At 41.9% G+C, this 23,431-nt stretch overlaps 3 protein-coding genes across 3 annotated transcripts; 2 read left to right on the top strand and 1 right to left on the bottom strand.

Moving 5' to 3' along the window:
• The first annotated feature begins 559 nt into the window (after positions 1 to 559).
• On the top strand, positions 560 to 12,312 carry LOC139307087 (adhesion G protein-coupled receptor E5-like). The gene is made up of 17 exons (XM_070930971.1): positions 560 to 590; positions 3,999 to 4,073; positions 4,430 to 4,579; positions 4,681 to 4,812; positions 5,530 to 5,667; positions 5,834 to 5,877; positions 6,172 to 6,282; positions 6,385 to 6,538; positions 6,681 to 6,800; positions 6,884 to 7,083; positions 7,217 to 7,384; positions 8,452 to 8,646; positions 9,493 to 9,710; positions 9,839 to 9,997; positions 10,943 to 11,111; positions 11,286 to 11,387; positions 11,714 to 12,312. Exons 1-17 carry the CDS (start codon positions 560 to 562, stop codon positions 11,753 to 11,755), a joined length of 2,208 nt encoding a protein of 735 aa, XP_070787072.1. The 3' UTR covers positions 11,756 to 12,312.
• A 2,144-nt stretch (positions 12,313 to 14,456) lies between these two features.
• LOC139307081 (long-chain fatty acid transport protein 1-like) lies at positions 14,457 to 19,293 on the top strand. Its single transcript, XM_070930965.1, has 14 exons — positions 14,457 to 14,521; positions 14,603 to 14,780; positions 14,879 to 15,017; positions 15,102 to 15,357; positions 15,427 to 15,594; positions 16,202 to 16,271; positions 16,633 to 16,724; positions 17,063 to 17,172; positions 17,288 to 17,497; positions 17,584 to 17,710; positions 17,813 to 17,950; positions 18,431 to 18,595; positions 18,727 to 18,873; positions 18,965 to 19,293. The coding sequence occupies exons 2-14, from the start codon at positions 14,611 to 14,613 to the stop codon at positions 19,120 to 19,122; spliced, it is 1,950 nt and encodes a 649-aa protein (XP_070787066.1). The 5' UTR covers positions 14,457 to 14,521; positions 14,603 to 14,610; the 3' UTR covers positions 19,123 to 19,293.
• Positions 19,294 to 19,731: 438 nt separating this feature from the next.
• On the bottom strand, positions 19,732 to 22,750 carry LOC139307085 (E3 ubiquitin-protein ligase TRIM35-like). Its single transcript, XM_070930969.1, has 5 exons — positions 22,553 to 22,750; positions 20,703 to 20,798; positions 20,384 to 20,610; positions 20,051 to 20,169; positions 19,732 to 19,970 (listed from the first exon to the last, which is right to left on the bottom strand). Exons 1-5 carry the CDS (start codon positions 22,748 to 22,750, stop codon positions 19,732 to 19,734), a joined length of 879 nt encoding a protein of 292 aa, XP_070787070.1.
• Positions 22,751 to 23,431: the final 681 nt, after the last annotated feature.

Below are 23,431 nucleotides of genomic sequence, written 5' to 3'. Positions count from 1 at the left end.
CGGTCTCTGTTCCCCCCTCCTCTCTTCTTCTGTTGTGAATAGCTCCTGAAATAGAGCCCACTGGAGCGTAAAGGGAAATGTGAAAGAGGGGGGGGCTAAGCAATGTGATACGGTGCCAGTGTGAGAAATGTGTACACATGGAAAGATATGGAGTGAAAGAAAAGAGCAAGAAAGAGTGACGCGAGAGAAACACGTCCACACAGACCAGTGAAAGGGAGAGAGAGAGAGAGGGGGGGGGGGATCAGGGGGAGAGCGATGCATTCTGGAGCTGAGAGTCTGAATCTGAGAGAGGAAGAAAGCTGGTGAAGGGGTGAAGAGGTGGGGTGAATTGTCCTCGACAGAAGGGATTCATCTTTTTAATGTTTACTTTTTGTTTATACTTGGTGGATTTTATTGGCTTTGGACTACAGAGAAGTCAGAGAAAATACTGACATCTTTCATGAACTTTACGAGAGGATCCAAAAAGTTTTTTATCACAGGACATCAACCAGATTTACAGCTAATTCATAGTGATCTGATAAAGTGATCAGCTGTGTGGGAATATTGGTTTGCCTTTGACATGGGGTCTGGGAAGGAGCTACTTATTCTTGGTAAGTCTATCAATGAGAGCACAATGTGTGTGTGTGTGTGTGTGTGTGTGTGTGTGTGTGAGAGACTGGGTGGGAGTGTGTGACTTAAAGTGAAACAAAACGTACAGGGAAATTTAGAAAGTCACTTCAGTTTCTGTACTTTTTGTTTGTTTCAGTCAGCTTTTGGCAGCTATTGAAATATACGTACATTTCATTTCTTTATTAGTGTATTAGCTTCTATTTCTGAATTTCCCTCTTTTGAATAAGCTCAACCTTGGCAGCTATTACCAGTGGTCACAACTTGTAAATGTGTTAGTAGAAGGGGTGACATTTGTATACATAAAGTGTAGTGTCCATCTTTGTACAGATGTCATACATTATACTCGCCCTAAGTACACATATGCAAACTATGCAGGACATGCATCTAAAACATAATAGATTGTACTGAACTACCATATAACACTATACTCCAGGTTATATTACATATCCTTTATAAACTGTAAGATTATAATGTTGCCTGGAGTCTGTTATGAAAATCTTAATGTAAAACTAAATACATGAAAAATGTACGTCAATATAAAAAGTAATCTGTTTATCTGTTCATTCCCTTTATGTAATGATATCACACTTTGTTTCGTTTCCTAACCACAGCCAAACGTGTTTCTTGTTGGTTTACGTTTGCAGCAAACACAGTGAAGTAGCCAGGAAGTACCCAATATAACAACACTAGTTTTTAAAGCTGCTCTGGTCAATATTTTCATATCAACAACTGCTCAAAAGCCTGCGTATAATGTAAAAGGGGTCACTCGTAGTGACAAACCCATCAAGGATTATCACCAAACACTGCGGTGTCCCACAGCTTGATGGAGCATTTTAGCTTCTTTCAGCTCATTGTTTTGGTGTTCTGGCCACAATGTTATGGTTTTGGTTCCACTCCAAGCTCTCATAACCCACTGTGTGCTTACCCAATGCCTCAAAGACAAAGTTAACGACTATCTTGTGAATATAGTGGAACATTTAGCTGCTAAGCAGTCATAGATTTCTCTCAGAAGTTGGTGGAGACCAAAAACAGAGCTAAAAAGTTGCATGAAAAAGGACTCCAAATGAATGCTAGTGTTGCTCTGTGTCTGCTGGATGTGTAAATAGACAACATGTTTGCTAACTTTTGGATTTAAACAGTTTGAAATTGGGTTTGGCCTATAGGAAGCCCAGTTTGAGAATACAAGAGCTGCTACTGTGTTAATAATAATGTAATGGACGAGAGATGGTCAAAAAATGCAACATAGAGCTTACAAAGAAATGTGAGACAAAGAGACATACAGAGAGGACAGTTTATGTGCCAGACAACTATTCTCATTCACTACTGTGATTACTGGTGAATGAAAGTCAGCTGCGAGCTGAGCACAAAGTCAGTCTTTGTATATTTTCAGACTTTGTTTCTGTCCACAGTTACTTAGTGAAAAAGTTAGACTCAGTCACACTGTCTCACACACTCACTGTCAAACTGTGCCTGGTGTTACTGTGGGAGCTCCAGTATCATCAGAGAGCAACAGAGGGCTCATTGTGATCGAGGGAGGGAAACACAGAGGGAGCCAGATTTGGTATATTTGTTTCAGTTACACCATGTGAAGGGGGCGCTGCTTTCTGCCTGACTAGTGACTCATGAGAGTCAAAAAATGTGACTGACATGTGTCTGATGTCGTGTGTTTAGCAGGAAGAAGAAAATAATCACACTGAAATGGATCATGCACATATGTAATTCAGCAAAACCGTGGAAACAAGGGTTAAGCTTACTCACTAGCTGTGTTAAGGGATGATTCAAGTGGACAAGAAGCTGCACTTTGTGTGAAATATGTCCTCGTTGTCAGAGGTTGCAAGTGATTACACAAGACAGAGAAAGACACCATGAGTCATGTACGCATGTTACCCAGATGGACACACCCACACACACACACACACACACACACAAGCTCACCTGGCAGATGCAGCTTGAAGCAGCAGAACTTACAATGGATTCCAGTGGTGACCCATGTATCATCAAGACCAACAGTCTGCACCCATGCTAGCTTCTCTGTGTGCTAGACAGAGCAGTGCATGTTAGTCCACAAACTAACATGGTTACAATAACAATACTAACATTTGGATGTTTAGCAGCTGTAATATTTAGGCATATTTACCATCTTAGTTTAGCATTTTAGCATGCTAACATTTGCTAATCAGCAATAAACATGGTACAGCTGAGGCTGATGGGAATGTCATTAGTTTTGCAGGATTTTGGCCATTAAACAAACTGAAATTTAGACCTGATGATTGTACGAAATGAAAAGATAAGGGATCACCGGATATATTACATTTCATCCTGACTGTCTGTACCAAAATTGATGGCAATCCATCCAATAGTGTTGAGACATTTCACTCAAAGCCAGGCAATCACCAAAGCCATTAGGATCCATCATGTCTGTACAAGATGTTGTGCCAGTCCACCTTGTAGGGGTTGAGATATTTCAAAGGATAAATGAAAAGTTTGCCCTGCTGCTGGTGTTAGATGAAAGTCATTAAGCGTCATCCTGTGGGGACCATGAACATCTGTTCAAAATGTCAATAATCCAATAGCTGCGGATAATGCTGCACCAGTGTTGCCTGACTGACCTTCCCACAGACTGTCATCTCTAGTGCCATGCTGCTAGCGTGGTTAATAAAAAATCCATATAAACTTAGAGTCAAACCACTCCATATGTTCCTGAAGCTCCAAATAATTGTCCCTTTACCATTCATTTATTAAATATCCTACTTCCAGTGGAGTTTTGGAGTTACGAGGAGACAATACTGCGACACTGAGGTGATGTACTTAGCTAGAGAAACTGTGAGGGTTTGTACCATACTGAGCACAGGGAGCTTCGATGGACAACTGGAATATAATGTAGGAATTGTTTGAGTTTCTGTTGATGTTTTGATGCTTTTATATTGCCATGACTCCGTATGGTCAACATATGAATCCAAGCTACTTCCTCTTCAGCAAGGGTCGTTTAGAAAAGAGGAACTCCTTTTGACATGTAAATGAACAACATCATTACTGGAAGTTGTGTAATAGCTCGGCAGAAACACTGCATGTAATTGTCAACTTTTAAGTCTGGGGAAGTTTTCTTACATGTTGCTGTAGGGGGCAGGCACAAAAATGAAAATGGGGTTCCACTACTGTGCCCAGGGTTACACTCTTGGAGCCAACTCAAGGGTGACTTGTGCTGTTCAAATGGCCTTTCTTGGCAAAAATGATGCTTGGAAGTTTCTCAGAGACTGGATGAATAAAGTTTAAAAAAGGGCAAAGCGCACAGGTGTGGTTGCTCTGCTTTATTGTGTCTTCCTTGTTATTGTAAGAGTTTGCCTTAACTGTGAATTGCAACTAAGTGACATCTCTCTCTGTCCTCACAGGCTTATTGTGTATGCTGTGGAAATGTTACTCTCAGTGTCTCCAGGGCTTCGTCAGTCGTGGCCGTGGCTGTGTTGGTAATAATCGGCGGTGACCTCTGATTTTAACCATCCCTCTCCACTGTCTAGCTTCTGTACACTGATGCTTTATTGTGGCTTCTACTCAAGACAAGAACACCCGTTATGCAATACCTCTAAAAAGTAGACTTTTTTTTGACATTCCACTTCGTTTTTCCATTTTAGGCTTTAAAGCACCGCTCATTTCCAGAGTGGATTGCAATGAAAACAACAGTAGAAGAGGTTTAAATTCTTAGATCGCCACCATTTCAAAAAAGAAAGATACAGTACAGTATGTTTTATTATGTATTGATCTGTGAGATTTATCACTGTATTTGTACTGTCTTTGCTTTGTGTGTTTGTGTCCAAATCTACAGATGATAATGAGTGCTCTCATTCCGAAGCAGCATGTGGGAAGTACACAAACTGCTTCAACACGGTCGGCAGCTACTACTGTCAGTGCAAGACTGGGTACAAAAACATTCATCAAAAGTATAACTTCACAGTGGTAGATGGACAGTGCCAAGGTGAGTGTGTGTGTGTGTGTGTGTGTGTGTGTGTGTGAGAGTGTGTGTGTTTCTCTTCAGTATTTCTCTCTTGTCCAACCGGTCTTCACTTGTTCTGTCAGATGTCAACGAGTGCATCGAAGATTCCAATATCTGTGGTCACGCTGCGTATTGTTCTAACCTGATTGGGAACTACAGCTGCAGCTGCCGCTCTGGGTACACCGACGCCAACAGCGGCCCCGGAGGCTGCATAGGTGAGTCGTGTCTGCTTTTTTCAGGTGGGAGTTGATTGGTTCTGTACTGTGAGTTTGCTGGGATCACAAAAACAATGTGCTCAACAGAATCACAATGGTGGAAGTTGCCCCCGCCTTCAACAGGTGGGACAAAAAGAACTGGAGAGCGAGGGAGATGTCAATCAATGTACGGTCCGTACATACTCACCCAGTCCTGAAAACTCTGGTGTGAGAAAACAGATATGAAAACTGTCCCTCTGGTCTCAGGGATATGAGCACACGTCTCACATTCAAATAAAACTCTCAATAATTACGAAAGAATCGGGGAGCTCGTAGCGTCCCTCCACCGAAGGAGCACTTTCCTGAGCTGATCTCGAAAAGGTCATACATGCTTTTGTTTCATCACGATTCAACTATTATAACTCCCTGTACTCTGACCTAAACCACAAAGCCATCTCCTGCCTCCCACTACATCAAATTGCAGCTTTTAACTAACTTGAAATGGCAAGACAACATCTCACGACACTGGTTGCCGGGAAAGTTCTGAAACTGTCTCTAAGATCTTTTTGCCAACAATGAAGGACTCACACGACCGTGCCCCTGGTTACACTGCAGAGATGTCTGATCCGTTAGCAATACCTGCTGTATTCAGATTTGTTTCAGACTGGAGTCGTTGAAACCATTGCCCTTAAGGAATGCCAATGATTACTTATGTCTCTGCTTCCTCTCCATCCACAGATATAGATGAATGCAAGGAAGATGAAATGAAAGACCTCTGTGGAGTGGATGGGACTTGTGAAAACATTAATGGGAGTTACTGGTGCAAGTGTCCAAAAGGATACACTAATTATGGCACCAGAAGGACCCCATGCTCAGGTGAGTTACCTCTCCATCACCATCACTTACATCAGTTTCTGTTCAGTGCCGCTGCTTTGCTGTGTAGATTTGATCACACTCCTCTGCTTTCAATGCATACTGCGGTGAAGTATCAAACTCAACTGGTGCGACGATAGTCTGATGTTTCGCTCCCGTCCCCATCTAGAGCTCGACTGTGACAGCTTCAATGCCGACAGCGGGTCTGCACCGGTAAGCCGCATGTTTAGATACTAAAGTATTAGCATAATGATGCATTCTGCAACAATCAGAAAGAAATCAAATGTATTAACCTCTTATGGAGGGTTTATTTGCCCTTCATGTAGCTCAGAGTGCAGAGTCCAGGAGCCCAGGGCGCAGTGTCCTCTTAAAGAACATTTCAGCTCATTTCCTGTATTTACTAGACCACCCCGCAGCCCTGTAGGGTTTAGTATACATGAACTTTGGTATATCGCAGACTGAATAGTCTCATTATTCTCCGTTTCTGTCTCTGTCTCTGTCTCTCAGTCGCTCGAAGGACTGGCAGACATTTTGTTCATGATGAGAAACAACTGTTTGGCTCTGTCTAACCCCAGCACCGCTCATGAAAGGAAGGCTGATGGAGAAGCGCTACTGGAGGTCAGGGCAGCAGATACAAATCACAAACACACACACATTCTTACACATACAAACATATCCAGTGTTCTCACTTCCCCCTTGTGTGTCCTGCAACTTGGGCAGAAACTTTTCACAGCGACCGTGGCCATCCTGTCCCCTGGTCACGTGGACAGCAGTGACGGTGTGACCAGATTGCTTGGTGTCGTGGAGAACGCCATTATGCTCATTGGTCCACAGCTCAAAGACAACCGCACCAAGCTAGAGACCACTGAGACAGGTAACAGAGTCCTTAAGCTCATCCGTGATCTGCAAACTATAGTTGAAAATGTAGAAACTTACCGACCTTTAACATGGACGATGATATATTCAGAGTTTAATAAATAAAAGTAGGAAAGCTAATGTGAACTGTGTTCAAATAGACACAGAGATTGCAGTGCACAGGGGAACGACTCGACCCACCGGACCAATCCATCTGAGCAATGAGAATGCTAACCTCGACACTGACTGGGCAACAGCAGCTGGGACGGGATCATACCCTGGTAAACTCTTCTCTTATGACAAATAAGTCACACTTTTAATGTATATCAAATACTATCATGTTTCTTATTATTGTCTTTTATAGGTTTTGCTCTGGCTGCATTGTTGAGCTACAAGAACCTTGAGGGCTCTGTTAACCGGTCCTTTGGGGAGCTCACAGGACATGAAAAAGATGGTGTGGATCCCTCCTTTCAGATCTTCTCTAAAGTTGTGTCTGTTGTGGTCTCCAACCCATCCACTCTGAGCCTGAGCCGCCCTGTCAACATCACCCTGAGACATCTACAGGTAGTCCCACTTGACCCACAGTCTTTCCAGTGTGGTCCTACTTCTACCAATGTGTTACTTTTTTGATCATTGTAGTCGAAAGAGTGCTGGAATACGAAGATATAAATGAAGCCTGGTTTTGTTTTGTGCATAGGACATAGAGGAGTCCCCCGAGGTGAGCCACATCTGTGCGTACTGGAGTGAGAGAGGGACCTGGTCCACAGATGGCTGCTATCAACAGCACTCCAATGCCACACACACCGTGTGTACATCTGAACATCTGAGCAGCTTCGCTGTGTTAATGGCACTCTACCCTATGGAGGTAAGAAGCAGACACACACACACTATAAAGACTTAAATAAATAGTGGCATGAAATACAAATGTTACTGGGAAAAATACCGCAAAGCATTAAAGTGAAGTAAGTTTAAGTTTACAATTTTTGTACTATAATAATGACTTTTAATATTTATTTTCAATTATTTAACAAATTATTGTTTCAAATATATATTTTCCACAATTTATTCGTTATTATTTGTTTCATGATTATTTATTAATTTATTCGTTTAATATTGAACATTTTGGAAGCACTCATACTCGCAGCAGGCAGCTGTTTTAGCGAAGAAGCTCTGATAAATGATCTACCTGCCCAGAAACACATGGCAGACAAAATTAGCGAGTAGCTGGTGAACCTAGTGGAGCATTTCGCTGCTGACCCCCCCCCCGAACACAAACACTAGTTATATGTTATATTAACGTACATCACCCCTGTCCCCCCTGCGTTACATTAACGCACCCACCCCCTACTGGACACTTTACTTTTTTCTGGTCACTGCACTGTTTGTTATTTATCTTATCTTATCTTATTTTTATTCTTATTCTTATTTAACTTTTTATATTCTACTTATTTGTTATCAAAACAATAGCACCTTCAGACCACAGCAAATTCCTTGTAATGTATGTTACTTGGCAATAAACAGTTTCTGATTCTGATCTGATTCTGATTTAGCAGCTAAAGGAGTTAGTGGAGACCAAAGAGGAGACTAAATATTGGACTTATATTCACCAGGTGGCCAGAAACACAACATCAAAAAAAGGCTGATGTTGCTCCATATCTGCTTGATGTGTAGATAGGCGGCTGCGTGCCATATCCACTTTAAAATGTAATGCATGTCAATGTTGTGTTTACAACTTGCTTGAGCCAAGTATTAGTTATAGCTGCTTTAAATACGATAATGATGAGTAAGTAAGACAACAAACCTGCCTCTCTCTTTCCCTCTCTTCCTCACTCACATATATGTCAGTGTAAACACACACACGCACACACACATTATGTTGTAAATGATGACCTTATAACTCCAGCTAAACACCTGACCTGTCTTCTCTGTTAGCACACCTTCGGGCTCCTGGTGGTGACCAAGATAGGGCTGATCATCTCCCTGCTGTGTCTCATACTGTGCATCCTGACGTTCAAGTTCTGCCGCTCCATACAAGGGACCCGCACCACCATCCACCTGCACCTCTGCGTGTGCCTCTTCAACGCTGACCTCATCTTTCTGGCTGGCATTTCACGAACTGAACCTGTGGTATGTTTGTGCCAGCAAATGCTGACTTCCGTTACGCAGACTCCAATATTGTGATGGTTTACCCTAAGAAAGTAATTTGATCCAAATATTTACAAATGTTGAAGTATTCCACTCATCTTCCTGTTTACAGGCTACAAAGTGGATCCCAGTTAACAACTCAATAGGCTTCACATTAATGGTCCTGCGATATTGAACCTCAAACCCATCTTCCGGCCACGTTACAGTTTGTGGTTTTCTTGAGGCAAAAAAAAAACCTCCTAAGTGAAACAATGGTGTAACACCAGTGTCTTAATCAGTGGTGGAAAGTAACTATATTTAAGTTTTGGGGAACTTGTACTTCACTTGAGTATTTCCATTTTATGCCACTTTATATGTGTACTCCACTACATTTCAGAGGCACACATTGTATTTCAAGTACATCTATTTGACAGCTGCAGATACTTTTAACACCACGACCCCGACCTGCTGCAATATTAAATTGTTGGTCAAATGTTAATGGATTATTAATGATAATGCAATAATATTATATATCATTAATAATATTCATTTTGAAAGAGCCTAAATGGGTACTTTTACTTTTGATACTTAAGTAGATTTTACTGATAATACATTTCGAATGCAGGACTTTTACTTGTAATGATAAACCAGTAATTTACAGAATGAATGCTAACTCCTTCTTCCACCTCTGGTCTTAATTCAGTGAATCTGACTGTAATCTAATTCAGGTTATGATCATCGGAAATGGCTGTTTACATTTTCTTCTTCAAAGTATTCTCTTTGTCGGATTCCCGCTGTGAATGCGGTGGACATTTCATTCCCCTCTGATCTCATCTTTCTACATTACAGGGTGGCTGCAGGTTTGTTGCTGCGCTGCTCCATTTCTTCTTCTTGGCAGTGTTTATCTGGATGCTGTTAGAAGGGGTGCAGCTGTACCGTATGGTGGTCCTGGTGTTCAACGCCAACATTCGCCCCCTCTACTTATTCGTCACCGGTTACGGGGCACCCCTTGTCATCGTTGTTATATCTGGCATCATTAGACCAAAGGGATACGGCACTGACCAGCAGTAAGTGTTGCAGTATGTGTGTTTGCACACTCGATGTGTGATAGATTACATCAGTAACCTGCTGTTATCTGGCTCAGTGGCGTAAGAAAAACCCTGTCATGCACATGTGTTTCCTTCCTCCTAACTAGCTGCTGGCTGTCCCTGAAGGACGGCCTCATCTGGAGCTTCTTCGGCCCCGTGTGCTTCATCATCATCCTCAACGTCTTCTTTTTCATTGTCACCGTCTGGAAGCTCGCCCAGAAGTTCACCAGCCTCAACCCAGACCTCTCCAAATTACACAAAATTAGGTCAGTTTGTGTGTTTGTTTGCTGTTTGCGAGTCTTCTCATGCTGTTGTAATGTGTGAGGTAATGTGACCCTCACCTATTCCACCGCACAAGCAAGCACTGAGTATGTTGGTCAACTGAAAAATGCATGGATGGAAAGAATGTGAGAGTTTTGTGAGGGAAAAATGTAGAGAATGTTTTCACTCTGCTCTCTAACGGGGCTCTACTGAGGGACTTTTCCCCCCAACTCCATCTAAGCATACTCATTTTGTACTCCACACGACAGCACTATATAAATAACGTGCAGCTGCAAAAAACATCTTAGCTTTAATGCAAAAATCCTTGATAAATCTTCGGATCCATCCTTGGATTCACTGGTTCATCGATCAGTGACGTTTCTATTTAGTCCAGAGATTTGGGAATGTGAACTGATGTGACTGAAAAACGGTTTCTGTGGTTTTTGTCAGTGGAAAAATGTGTGTCCCATCCACATTTCAGATGGATTTTTCCTTGTCTGATTGATGAATTGTTGGTTAAGTCGGTGAATCTAGAAAGAAACACTGAAATCAAAACCTGGTCTCCACTGGCATTTTAGATGGTTAATGTGCTATTAATCTCCTCTGTATCTCAATGTGAATTTTACTGCTAGTTATTCACAGGAATAAGAGGGATACATCACCTAATACTACAAAGGGCCCATGCAGAATACATTGCTGGAAACTTTTAAAATAATGTGTCTTTGTAAGGGTTCTTTCCTTTAAGATAATCTTTTATATTTATCAGTTGCCTTTGGCTTTTCTTTCTATAGAAAGTAAACTGATGAGTACCCATGCCCTTTTTCTCTTCCTTTCCACTCTTCTGGGGGTTTCCAGACACTGCAGTGGTAACTTCTCTATCTGTTGCTCTCTCTCTCTCCCTGTCTCCCTCTCTGATCCACCACCCCCTCATCCTCCCTTTTCCTGTGCAGAGCTTTCACTGTGACAGCGATTGCCCAGATGTGCATATTGGGTCTGATGTGGGTGTTTGGGGCCTTCATGTTTGAAAAGGGATCCCCAGCTGTAGCATATATCTTCACTATCCTCAACAGCCTGCAGGGAGCGCTGGTCTTCATCATGCACTGCCTACTGTCTAAACAGGTAGGATACAGTGGCTGTGTGTGTGTGTGTGTGTGTGTGTGTGTGTGTGTGGGGGGGGGGGTCTGCATGTGTGAGGCTAAGAGAGAGATTAACACAAGAGCAAGTCTAACAACAAAGACATTAGGTTGCATTGGAATAATTGTTTTTTTCCTGATGTTCTGCTGCCCTCTGCAGGTGAGAGATGAGTATGCCCATTTCCTCTCCTGTATCTGCACACCACAGAAGAAGAGATTATCAGACTTCAGCAGCACCAATCCCTCCAGCAGTCAGTCACAAGTAAGCATTGAAGTGACATAAGTGAGATATATATATATATATATATATATATATATATATATATATATATATATATATATAATAACGTAGCACTACAACACCTATTTTGCATTATGCATGCTTTTACTTTGAGATACTTTAGGTACATTTTGTTGGTAATACTTAAGAACTTTTAGTGTAATTAAGTATAATTTTGAGTATTTTTACATTGTAATATTGCTACTTTTACTTAAATAAAGTCATATTTCTTCCACCACTGCATACACATTGCATACAGTACATTGTCTTACATTGTTTCTGAACTTGTGCTGATTGTGTTAATTTAGGGTTCTCGGAGTGGGCAGATCACCGGAGAATCACAAATATGAAGAACACCTTTATCTTGACGAAGTTAGCCCTGATTTTAAAGGTTTGGATCACTTCAAATAAAAACTCAGTCATTGTTTACTCACCTCGAAGTCAACTGAAAGTCTATTTTAGCCTTTCAGACCCAAATTACGTTAATGGGACCAAAGGTTTACAACTCAAAAACCGTAAACCTAAATCCACTGATATGAGTAGCATCACCTGCCAATCAATTGCATTATGGGTCAGAAAGTCTATTTTCCTCACTGATGATGTGCCACAGTGCTGTAATGGTGGATCAAGCTGTATTGATAATGACTGGATGTTTATTTTAGTGGGAAGTAATCCTATACTGCCATTATTGTCACAGCAGGCAGGAAGTAGCCAACTTCTAAAAGTGTATATTCAGGAGCTCTGTAAGTGAAAGTGAAGATGTTTCAGTAACAATCCTAATATAAGCTGTATTAGAGGGATTCAAAGTGATAGTGATATATACTATTTATTGTCAAATGCAGACTATAAATTCTACATTATGTAGGCTACAAGAAAATGTGAGTGATGCTCTTAATGTTTAAAGCATGAGCAAACAGTTTGCGGGGTATTTTACGTTAAAAATAAGCTCAAAATAAGAATAAGAAAATATTTGTTTCCATGTACTGTATTTAACAGTATGTTACAATGTCAAGGGAACAACTGACTGATGATGCAAATGACCCATGAAGTGCTCCGATGTTCCCTTCATGTTCCTGCAAATCCCATGTGGGCTTCTGCAAGGACTTCATGTCTGTTGTTTCTTGGTTTTAACAAACAAAATAAGTGATTTCCTTTTTTTTTTTTAAATCACTTGTGGCTATTTTTAAAGAATCCATCTTTTTGGTTTGAGCTATTGAGCAATTGAGCTGTGCCTTTCGTGTATGTGAAGATATATTTTTTTCCTTGAAATTATGAACCAAGGAAACAAATCCAGCCCAAAATGGTTGCTTGGGCAATTCACAAAAACAGACCCACCCTTCTGATAGGCCTGCAGCTTCCTGCGATTAAACGTGTGTTTATGGAATAAAATTCCATTTTGTTATCATGTTTTCTTATTCTAGCTGTTGCCTCCACACATTGTTAGTGACTGTAAGGTATCATACCCCTGAAACGAGAACTTCAGCTGTTTTGATGAGGTCTAATGGGAGTTGTACAGACCTGAGTTTGTTTATTTTATTGCACTATTCCTTGTAAAAAATGATAATCCAGCACATCTTCACTCACATGGTGCATGGGAGAATCAAGAAGACTTGAGAACCAGCCTCACTTTCAGAATCTGAACAGTTTACTTGTCGTAATAAAGCTGTCAATTATATATTTTTCTAGAAATCATGTCAAAGACATTGATCTTCAGAAAAAAAGAGAGGGACCTTGTGGATTTCAAATCAATCTATACTGTTTACCTATACTGTTTGTTTCTATTTAAATTGGCTGATTAAGGCCACGTACGTGTTGGAACAACTAAACTGTTCTTCGGTTCTAACGTCTGGCTGCTTTTTGTGACCATGATACCTTTTATTCATGCATTGCAACATGTATTTTTATGTGAAAAAGCTACATGCATTATGCAGCATTTCGTGAATGTAATTATCTTATTGTTAGAATATATTATAGGTGTTCTAGTTTGACGGTATATGAACTTATTTTTCTACTTTGTTTTGTTGTATGTTGTTCGGTACTGTTTTCTTTAAAGAATATGCAACACAAATTTTTATTAAAGCTTCTATTTCATCAGAAAAATCTGTTATGTGTGATTTATTAGCATTAGTTCCAAGCAGATACATACACAGACAGATACAATACATGAATACATGGATACATACACACAGAGATAGATAGATAGATAGATTTCATCTAGCTGGTGACAACAGTCAACATGAGTCACACTGAGTCTACCTTCAGAATAAAAGCATGAAATGCGTCAATTTGTTGCGACATTTCTAAGAGGGACTTGCCCACTTACTGTTGCATCAAGCATATACATCAAGAACTGTCCATGAGGATTGTGATTCTCTTCAATGTTTCTGTGGTGGAAAGTAACTACGTGTAATTTACTCAGGTACACTTAAAATCAGACATGTGACCTTTGCTTTACAGCGTAAAGTAACATTTACTGTGTGATAAATGTAGTACACGTCATAAAGGTAGCAAACTGACGCAGTAATGTGCATTACACAGCAAAAGATCTATAAAGTTGAGCCAACATTAGCCAGCTACTGGTCATACCAGACCAAGTACAAATTTGAGGTACTTGTAATTTTTGTATTTACATTTTCTGATACTTTATACTTCTACAGTTGAAGGGAAAACATTTAACTGCTTTACTCCACTACATGTCATTATAACAGGAGCCATTCTGCAGTGCTTTTACTTTGATAATGCTGATAAATACTGCTTGTTTTGAACTTTGAAAGTTCATTTACTTGTTTCATTGTACTTTAGCTAATTCACCCCAACTATGTACGATAATGCGGCAATCCGGCTGTTGCTCAAGAAATGAACAATTCATTTTTCCCCCATTAAATCAGCCATTTACAGTTTTATAAATCAGAGCCTGCGTGACATGTTGTCCTCGCGGCGCAGTGAATCACGCAGTGCTGCGGTGACGCAGGAGTCTATGAGCTGTAACCTGCTCTGCTCTCAGCTACAGGACGTGCTGCTGCTGCCCGACTCAAGACTTCACTGACAACCTCTTTGGACTAACTGAGCTGCTTCTTTTTTCCTCTTGGGGGAGCAGGATTAAAGCTCTTGGACAGGTAAGTTTCCTCCCACCAACATATATGTCTTTGTATTGTGGTGTTTTTCTGCGCAATGAAGTCACTGTCTGCACCCGGCAGGTAGTACCATGGATCTGATGAGCGGCGTCATAGTGTGCCTCGGTGTGTTTGGGGCTGTAAGGCTGCTCTCCCTCCCCTGGCTCTGCAGCCTGTTGGCAGGGCTGGGGCTCTGCGTGGGCTGGAGGGGCTCCTGGAAGTATATACATGTAGCTTTACGCACCATCAAAAGAGACCTAATGTAAGTAGTCGGGGTCGATGTCATATTTGAAGCTTCCTACTTTATTCCTATTTTTTAACTTTTTTCATCCCTCCCTTTTCCACTCCTCTATCTGAAAGGTGTCTGGTTGTTATCCTGCGAGTGAGGTTTTCCATGTACCGTAATCTGCGACACAGAAGCACCATCCCTGCCTTGTTTGCCCAGATGGTGACAAGGCACCCAGATAAACCTGCTTTGATCTGTGAGGCTATAGGAGAGGTGAGGACTCAACAACAGGTGCCGTAACCACAGAATCACAGGCCCTAAGTTGTCAAAACTTACTGCATTTTCATTTTATTCCAGGTTTGGAGTTTCAGGGAGCTGCAGGAGCGGTGCCATGCTGTGGCTCACTGGGCGCTGGCGCAGGGATGGGCTGAGGGAGATGTGGTGGCCTTGTACATGGAAAGCCAGCCTTTAGTGGCGGCTTTATGGCTGGGTCTGGCTATGATCGGTGTAGAGGCCGCGCTCATCAACCACAACCTCCGACAGCACTCACTGCTGCACTGTGTCAGCGTGTCTGGGGCTCGGGCTATGGTGTTTGGGACAGAGATGAGAGAAGGTAGGAACATAATATGTGCTACTAATGCAAAAATGTGTATTCTTGTTCTGACTTTTGATTGTCTCCCAGCGGTGTCAGAGGTAAGCGGTTCTCTGCAGTCAGACATGGTTTTGTTCAGCAGCGGTGAGCGGGACGATGGAGAGAAGCTCCGCAGCCTCCAAGTTCAGAGCCTGGACGTCCTGCTGGACCGTTCGCCCAGACACCCGCCACACCACGCACTCAGCAAGGGCTTCAATGGTGAGGCATATCACGTCCTTACGTTACACATCACAAAGTTTTGATTGCAACACTGTCTTTTCCTCAGCAAGTCTTTGCCTGTCAGAGTAAACAGCTCGCTGCCAGATTTCACTCTCTCTGGTCTTCTCGTGGTATTTAATCCTCTCCATAGCGCACACCACTGTCAGACAAATCATCAGCTCGCTTCAGACATATTATATGTCATACAGCATTTCAGTGCATTGTGGAAGGTATTTCTGTTTTCATGTAATATACATTTAAAATTCACTGTAAACTCCACTTTCACGTGTTATTAGGTGATTGATGATATTTGTGTTTTCACTTTTGTCTTATTGATTTGCTTATCTGTGTTGTTTTTACCTTTGTCATCACATGAGACATTCCTAAGTTAACACTTTTCAAGTCTTTGCTTGCACAGCCTGTCAGACATACAGAGGATATGGAAGGAGAGACTGAAACATGTTAAGGAATGATGTTGGGGGGGGGGGGGGGGGGTCCGGGTGCATACCACACACAGGAAACGCTGGCAAATAAACAAATAAAAGACAAAGCATGGAGGTGAAAGACAATATAACTCCTAACTCCTCTCTTTTCTCTCTCCATGCAGACAGACTTTTCTACATCTACACTTCTGGTACAACAGGAATGCCAAAGGCAGCTGTAGTAGTGCACAGTCGGTGAGTTTTGTCCGTCGTGGTGCGCAGTTCAGTTTGTGGAGGGAGCTTTGAGGAATTTGAGGAAAAGCATTTTTAAATGACACTCACAGTGGCAACTTTTGGGGAATCGCTGCAGGACAACTGTGTCCAATTGCATCAACCCGACACTGACAACTTTCCAAACCTGTGTCTCATTTGTCATTGTGTTAGTAAGTCTTACGCTCTGAGTTCAGGGAAATTTACCAACCTATGAAAAACCTAACCCCTCACCCTACCCCACATTGCAGTTACAAGTGCTTCAATTATTCTGGTGAGTGTCTTTTGATGAGCTGATGTCTTGTGATGATGGATGTCAGTCAGTTTATTCCACCTTTGTTGTCAGGTATTATCGCATCGCGGCCTTTGGTTTCCACTCCTTTGGCTTTTGTCATGATGACATCATCTACAACTGCCTTCCCCTGTATCATTCTGCAGGTAGGCCTCACTGCATTTGCTGTCTCTCAGCCATCAGTCTGTCTTTTTAAAACGCTTAACTATTCCTTTATGAATGAACCATACCAGTAGTTGGTTTTCAAGTTCTTGCACTGTATCCTTCTGTCCCTGGTATATAATATCTGATTGATTTGTCTTATTGTGATGTATTTTGCTTCCATTGACTTAGATCAATGGTAACGTCTGGGTCTCGTCATATCTCTGACAAGAATACTGAAAAACATCTCACCAGAATCTGTTAAGCTTTAGGGGCAAAACAGACTAAGTTGGCAATTATCATTATGTCTTTCTTTGTGAGTGTAAAATATGAATGTTTACAGGTACCATCATGGGTGTCGGCCAGTGTTTGCTCTTTGGTTTGACTGTTGTAGTGAGGAGGAAGTTCTCGGCCAGTCGCTTCTGGGATGATTGTGTCAAACACAACTGCACTGTGAGTAAACACTGACACCAAAGTCAACTGACATTGAGGAGCGTCCAGCTGCAGGCCAGTTGTCCTGCCGATTCTCTTCAACCAATACTGACTGAAGTTGTATTGTTGTGTGCAGGTAATTCTATACATAGGTGAGATTTGCCGTTACCTGTTGGCCCAGCCGGCCCGTTCATCTGAGGCACATCACCGGGTGCGTGTTGCTGTTGGCAACGGCCTCCGTCCTTCTGTGTGGGAGGAGTTTGTCCAGAGATTCAGAATCAAACGAGTCGGGGAATTTTACGGCGCCACCGAGTGCAACTGCAGCCTGATCAACATAGACGGAAAGGTGTGTGTTATTTTAAATGACTTCAAGGTAGAGCGAAGGGTTTTCCAAACTGTATCCTGTCTCATGTACATGTCTTATATGTCCAGGTGGGGGCGTGTGGCTTCAACAGTCGCATCCTGCCCAGCTTTTACCCCATCAGACTGGTCAGGGTGCAGGGGGAGGACGGACAGCTGCTCAGGGATTCACAGGGACTCTGTATACCCTGTCTGCCTGGTGAGAGCACACACACACACACACAAACACACACGTGTACAATGTTATAAATGTGTCAAAATGATCCATAGTCTCCTCCTCCATCTCTTTCTGTCTCTGCAGGTGAGCCAGGCATGTTAGTGGGACGCATCAACCACACTGATCCGCTCAGGAGATTCGACGGCTACGCTGATCAGGATTCCACCAATCAGAAAATAGCTCACAATGTCTTCAAGATGGGAGACTCTGCTTATGTCTCAGGTATGTTTCATCCCGTCTCCTTAGAATACAGTCAGAATAATAACTGTCTGGGTTTTCTTCCACAATCTGAAGACATACAGTATAACACGGCTGGATTGGAGACTTTAATTAGCCCTTAAGTGAGAATGTTAGTGATTCACTGTCTGTGATGACAGAGATGATACACTTTATTTAACCCTTGAAGTGAACTTGCTGCCTCACAGACACAAAACAGAAACACAGAAGATAGCAATAGATACAAATACCCACAGACGCACTGAGGGCATTACACAGTTTGTATAAACCCATAATTGGGAAATTTACAAAAGGCATCTCATACTGTTTTGCCTAACAGACGGCACAGTGATTCACCATCATCATCGAAGTCAAAAGTGTACTGGTGAATCATCATCACTGCAGTCTCTTATAATCCCCTCCAGGGATGATGATGATGATGATGATAACCCTGTCTCTGTCTGTCTTTCTATCTCTGTCTCTCAGGTGACGTGCTGGTGATGGATGAATATGGCTACATGTATTTCAGGGACCGCAGCGGCGACACGTTTCGTTGGCGAGGGGAGAATGTTTCCACCACAGAGGTGGAGGGGGTCCTCAGCCGCCTGCTGGGACACACGGATGTAGCCGTCTATGGAGTTTCTGTACCAGGTAGAGACGAGACAGTCTGGACGGGAGAAAAACATACGAAGCCACATGAATTAAAGAAAAAAGAGGGCTTAATGTGGGTGTTAAATCATATGGTCTTCTATTCATTACCTCACCTGTCTGTCTGCGTGCAGGTGTGGAGGGGAAGGCCGGTATGGCAGCAATAGCTCACACGGGAGGCCAGTTTGACCTCGATGCCTTCTTGATTGCTGTGCAGAAAGTCCTGCCTTCCTACGCACGCCCCGTCTTCCTCCGACTCGTGCCGTCCGTTGACACTACAGGTGAGATAGCGATGCAAGGACATGCGAACACACACACACATACATAAAAAAAGCAGCACACATTAACTTAATTTTCCACTTTTGTCCTCAGGTACCTTCAAAATCCAAAAGACACGACTGCAGAAAGAAGGATACAAGCCACAAGACTCGGGTGAACAGATGTATTTTCTGAACAGTCGTGCTGGGTGTTACGAGGTTGTTACTGATGAACTATACAGTGCCATCATGGAGGGGCGAGTGTGTCTATGAGAGGACTGAGAAGATACAGACTGTTGAAGAGAATAGTGTTTATATACCTTTTCCTGAAATTTATTAACAACTACATACCTGTAAATACTGACTAACCCTAACCCCTGACTGTGAATTGTGTCACTGTTTTTTGCAATTAAATAAACTTGTTTATTTTTATTTTTTACCTAATTTAATGCACAGTTTCTTACATTGCACAGTGTCTTACGTGGTGTCAGTATTAAATCATATCCAGTACAGTACTTTTAGTAAAAAAAGATAAGCCTGGCATTTGAACAGAAGACAACAGGGAGAGTTTTACATCAATCCTCTGAAATAAGAAAAAGAAAAAAACAAGACAAATGGAGCTGAAACTAAGCTTTTAATTTAAAGTGAAACTCAAGTTATAAGCCTCTGTTGTTCGGTTAAAGTACAATTTCAGGATGTACTAGTGCCTTTTAAATACTGATGAGCACACAGCAAACATATATTTACATCACACTCATTACAACCAAAATCCAATCTAATCAATTCATAAATGTATTTTAGACAAGACATGCTAACATCAGCATGCTAACATGCTTTCAATGACAATGCTAACATGTTGATGCCTTATTATGGCTCATTGCTCTAGTACACACAGTGTGTAAATACCTCAATTTCCCAACAGTGCACTCCTGAGTCAAAGCCCTCTCTTGCCAGGATGCAGGAATAAGGGTGGAAACGTTCAGCGTTAGCTGGGAAAGGGACAGCAGCATCCAGACTCTGTTCCAGCCCCTGTGAAGGTCCAGGGGTGATATGGACACTATTTAACCCACGAGACACCCTAAGAGACTGGCCAGCTGTCCTGGGGTCCAGGGTCACTGGAGCTGGAAGATACAAAAGGGATCAGAGGGACTAAAAGAGGGCGGAAACAGGAAGTGCATGTATGCAGTAGAAAGATACTGACTGTACGGGGCAATGTGTTTCATCTTCTCCCACACAGCATACTGAAGGTTACCCACGTGTTTGGCCACATCTATTAGTGGTCTGCAAACCCTCTGTGGCTCCCTGCTATCTGTCCATGAACTGCAGTAAGTAAATATGAACATGCAGACAGTTATACAGTTGCATGTATATGTGCTTGTGTGGGAAAAATACCCAGAAATGTCACATACCTATTCATCGTGTCTTGGTAGTGCTATAAAAAAAGAAAGAGTTTGTATGGTTTCTGTTTTAAATACAAACAACCATTTCCATTCATTGACTGATTATGTAACATTTGGTTGCTGTTACCTAAAATTCAACTCCATCTCCTCCTGCATCGAGCTCCTCTTCAATCAGCTGGATCTTCTCCTCCAGAGATTTTATCACCTGATTCATTCTGTCTCTCCGTTCTTCTGCCTCTCTCTTCTTCTCCTCCTCTTTCTCCCTGAGAGCAAGTAGCCTGGCTGCTTCTTCCTCTCTCAAAGACCGGTGAAGACTCTCAAATTCCTTTTTCATGTGCTCCTCTGTGAGTTTGGCCTCTGCCTGGGGAGAATGGAAAAAGCAAGGAATGTGAGGAAAGAAGAGGAGCTGATTGATTTTTAGTGATTTTTAGAGTTTTGCAGTCGCAGTTCTACCTGGTTGTGTCTGGATGCATGTTCACAGCTCTGTGTGACTTTCTCAAACTGAATCATCTTCCTCTTCAGTCCATTTAGTGATGCTCTGAGCTCCTCCTAGTGGCCAAATGGAGAATGACATTGAAACGACGCTCCATTAGTATCTGTCGGAGCTATCACAGTGTAGCCAAAGTCCTGCACTTTACTGTAATATACTTTACTTTGTTTAAAGTACCCTTATTTGACAGCTACAGTTAATAGTCACTTTGCAGGTTAAGGTTTTACACACAAAACCTATGTTGAGTTTGTAAGAAGGTACAATGACCCAACAGTGTGTACAGTAGTTAGAAGACGTAAACTATAATGTGATAATAAAACACTGACAGGGGCCATTCTGCACAACAAGTGCTTCTACTTTTTGATACTTTACATAAGTACATATTGTTGATACTATAGTACAATTTACAAGGTAGCAGTGGTGGAGTGTAACTAAATATATTTACTCAAGTACTGTACTTACTTATACTTAGTACAACTTGTAGGGAAATATAATACTTTTTTATTGTATTTAACAGCTATAGTTAGTTAGATAGTTAGCTAAGTAAGTAAGGGTTAGGGTTAGGGTCTGAATACTTCTTTCACCACTGACTAAATCAAACATCAACCCACCAGCTCTTCAGATTATTCTCAGCATGTTTATGAGTATGTGTGTGTGTGTGTGTGGGTGTAAGTCAAATGTCATGTCCTTTGAGATCTAAGCATGCACTTGTGACATGATGATAGCAATAATTACTAGCTGGTGCCTCTCTAAATTCTGCCTATACAAACTAATCTTGGATTAACACAAGGCAGCATCTGTTTGAATATTTACAGATGAAAAAATGCCTGTTTAAATATCTGCTTGCTGTGGTTGCACGAAGCATGTTAATGAAAAAGTATGAAACAGTCAAGAGATGGCCCACTTTAGCAGAAAATAGGGTTCAAATCTCGGTGGAGCCTGTGTTGTTGAGAGCTCTGCTCGGTATTTGACGTCTTTGTGTTTCTGTTTGGTTTTGACTTTGTGGCAGCGGCGCGGCTCTAACTGGAAAACCAGCATTCAAGCACTCTTGTTGGCAATCGTCTGCCTTGCTGAAGTGGCCTTGAGGAAAATAGTGAATTCCTGCCAGGCGCTCTGTATCCAATCCTTCAGCATGATGCAGTATTGCTTTCAGTGGAGGAATAAGTAGGCCTATTTTGGGTCTTTTACTTCAGTGGTTCCCGAGCGATCGGGAGATAAATCTCAGAAGATGATTAATGTGATAGGAAAGAAACAAAAACATAGGCCTCATTATTCCTATACACCAAAATAACAATCACCTTTAACACTTCATTTGTCATGTAAAATACTGGATAGTTTTAGTTGTTGAGGCCTCTATACATATTCTAATGAAAAATGAAAAATCATTTTGGTTGGACTGCTCATGACTCATGCGCAAATAAACATACGATAGGGGGTCTCGTGAAGAAGTTCTTCATTTTAAGGGGACATAAGCCAGATTTTTAGTAAAGATAGCAACACAGTAATGTAAAATGTAAAGCACAAGCATTGTAAGGTGTATTAGTGTATAACACAATTGAAGATTTAAGGAGCAGCAGTAATTTGAAGATGGAAAATCCATTTATTCTGATTCAGTATCATTTAAACTACGCATTTGTTTGCCTCCACGTCCAATTTCACCATCAAGAGCGAATAAAGTGAGAAACACTTCCTTTCTTCCACAGCTTTATAATAATACTTTTCTCATGGGCTCAAATAACTATTGTCAATTGGAGAATTGATGCATTCAGGGGAATTAAAATGTTCTGGAGACGTAGATATCCCAGGTTCCTACCTTGCAGTCAGTTGCAGCCTCAGTCAGGAGGTAAACCCTGTGTCCTGCATGGCTCACAGCTGCACATTGTTTACACAAAGGCTCAAGGTCATCCAAACAGAACATAGACAGGCTCTCTTCATGTTCCTCACACCGCTCTGGAGAGTCAGCTGACCAGGGAGGCGAGGCGAGGCCTTCTGCCTCTGCTTGGCAGCTCATGGAGGGGCTGCTGATGGTCGGAGCCTCCAGATTAAAAGCCAGTTTGGTTTGTGTTGAAATGAAGCGGCCAAATTTGCACGAAACAGATGAAAAGTGTGACAGAAAAGGGGGAGGAGCAGTGCGTTCGTGTGTGTTGACAACAGTGTTGCATGTACACTTGCATGGCGTTCATGCTGTATCTGTGTGCAGTATGAGAGGCACTGAAGTTACATCCAGTAGATCTGCTTACACGCTCCCTCTCAGACTTGAAGCTTAGCCAATGTGTGCACACCACATGCAGCCATACATCACCCTGTAGTGTCAGTTTGACTTTCATGACCCTTTGATTTATGCTATATTCTCACATCCCAACGCCAAATACCTGTGCTTGTCTTTTTTTTTTTACTGCTTCACCTTCTTCCCTTCATAAAGGCATTGCAGCTCTACCATTGAATGGCATATTTTGCAAGCGAAAATAAGGTGTAATTGGGTTCTGAAGGCATTTTGTCATTTACTTGTGTGATGTGCAACGTGTAATGTGCACAGATTCTTATTTTTAAAACTTGTTTCACTTGTAGTGTCAAGTTTTAAATGATTGCATGTTTATTCTGCTAGGTTCAAGCCCGTCTGATTCAGGGTTTAATGAAACAGCAAGAGTGAGAATGCCTGCAAGCTGGTCAATTTGGAGGCAAACAGTAGTAC

The sequence above is a fragment of the Enoplosus armatus genome (assembly GCF_043641665.1).
Source record: "Enoplosus armatus isolate fEnoArm2 chromosome 2 unlocalized genomic scaffold, fEnoArm2.hap1 SUPER_2_unloc_1, whole genome shotgun sequence".
In the NCBI taxonomy this organism is placed as follows: Eukaryota; Metazoa; Chordata; class Actinopteri; order Centrarchiformes; family Enoplosidae; genus Enoplosus; species Enoplosus armatus.
The sequence above is the reverse complement of the archived record's forward strand: the minus strand, read 5'-3'. Positions and strand labels throughout refer to the sequence as shown.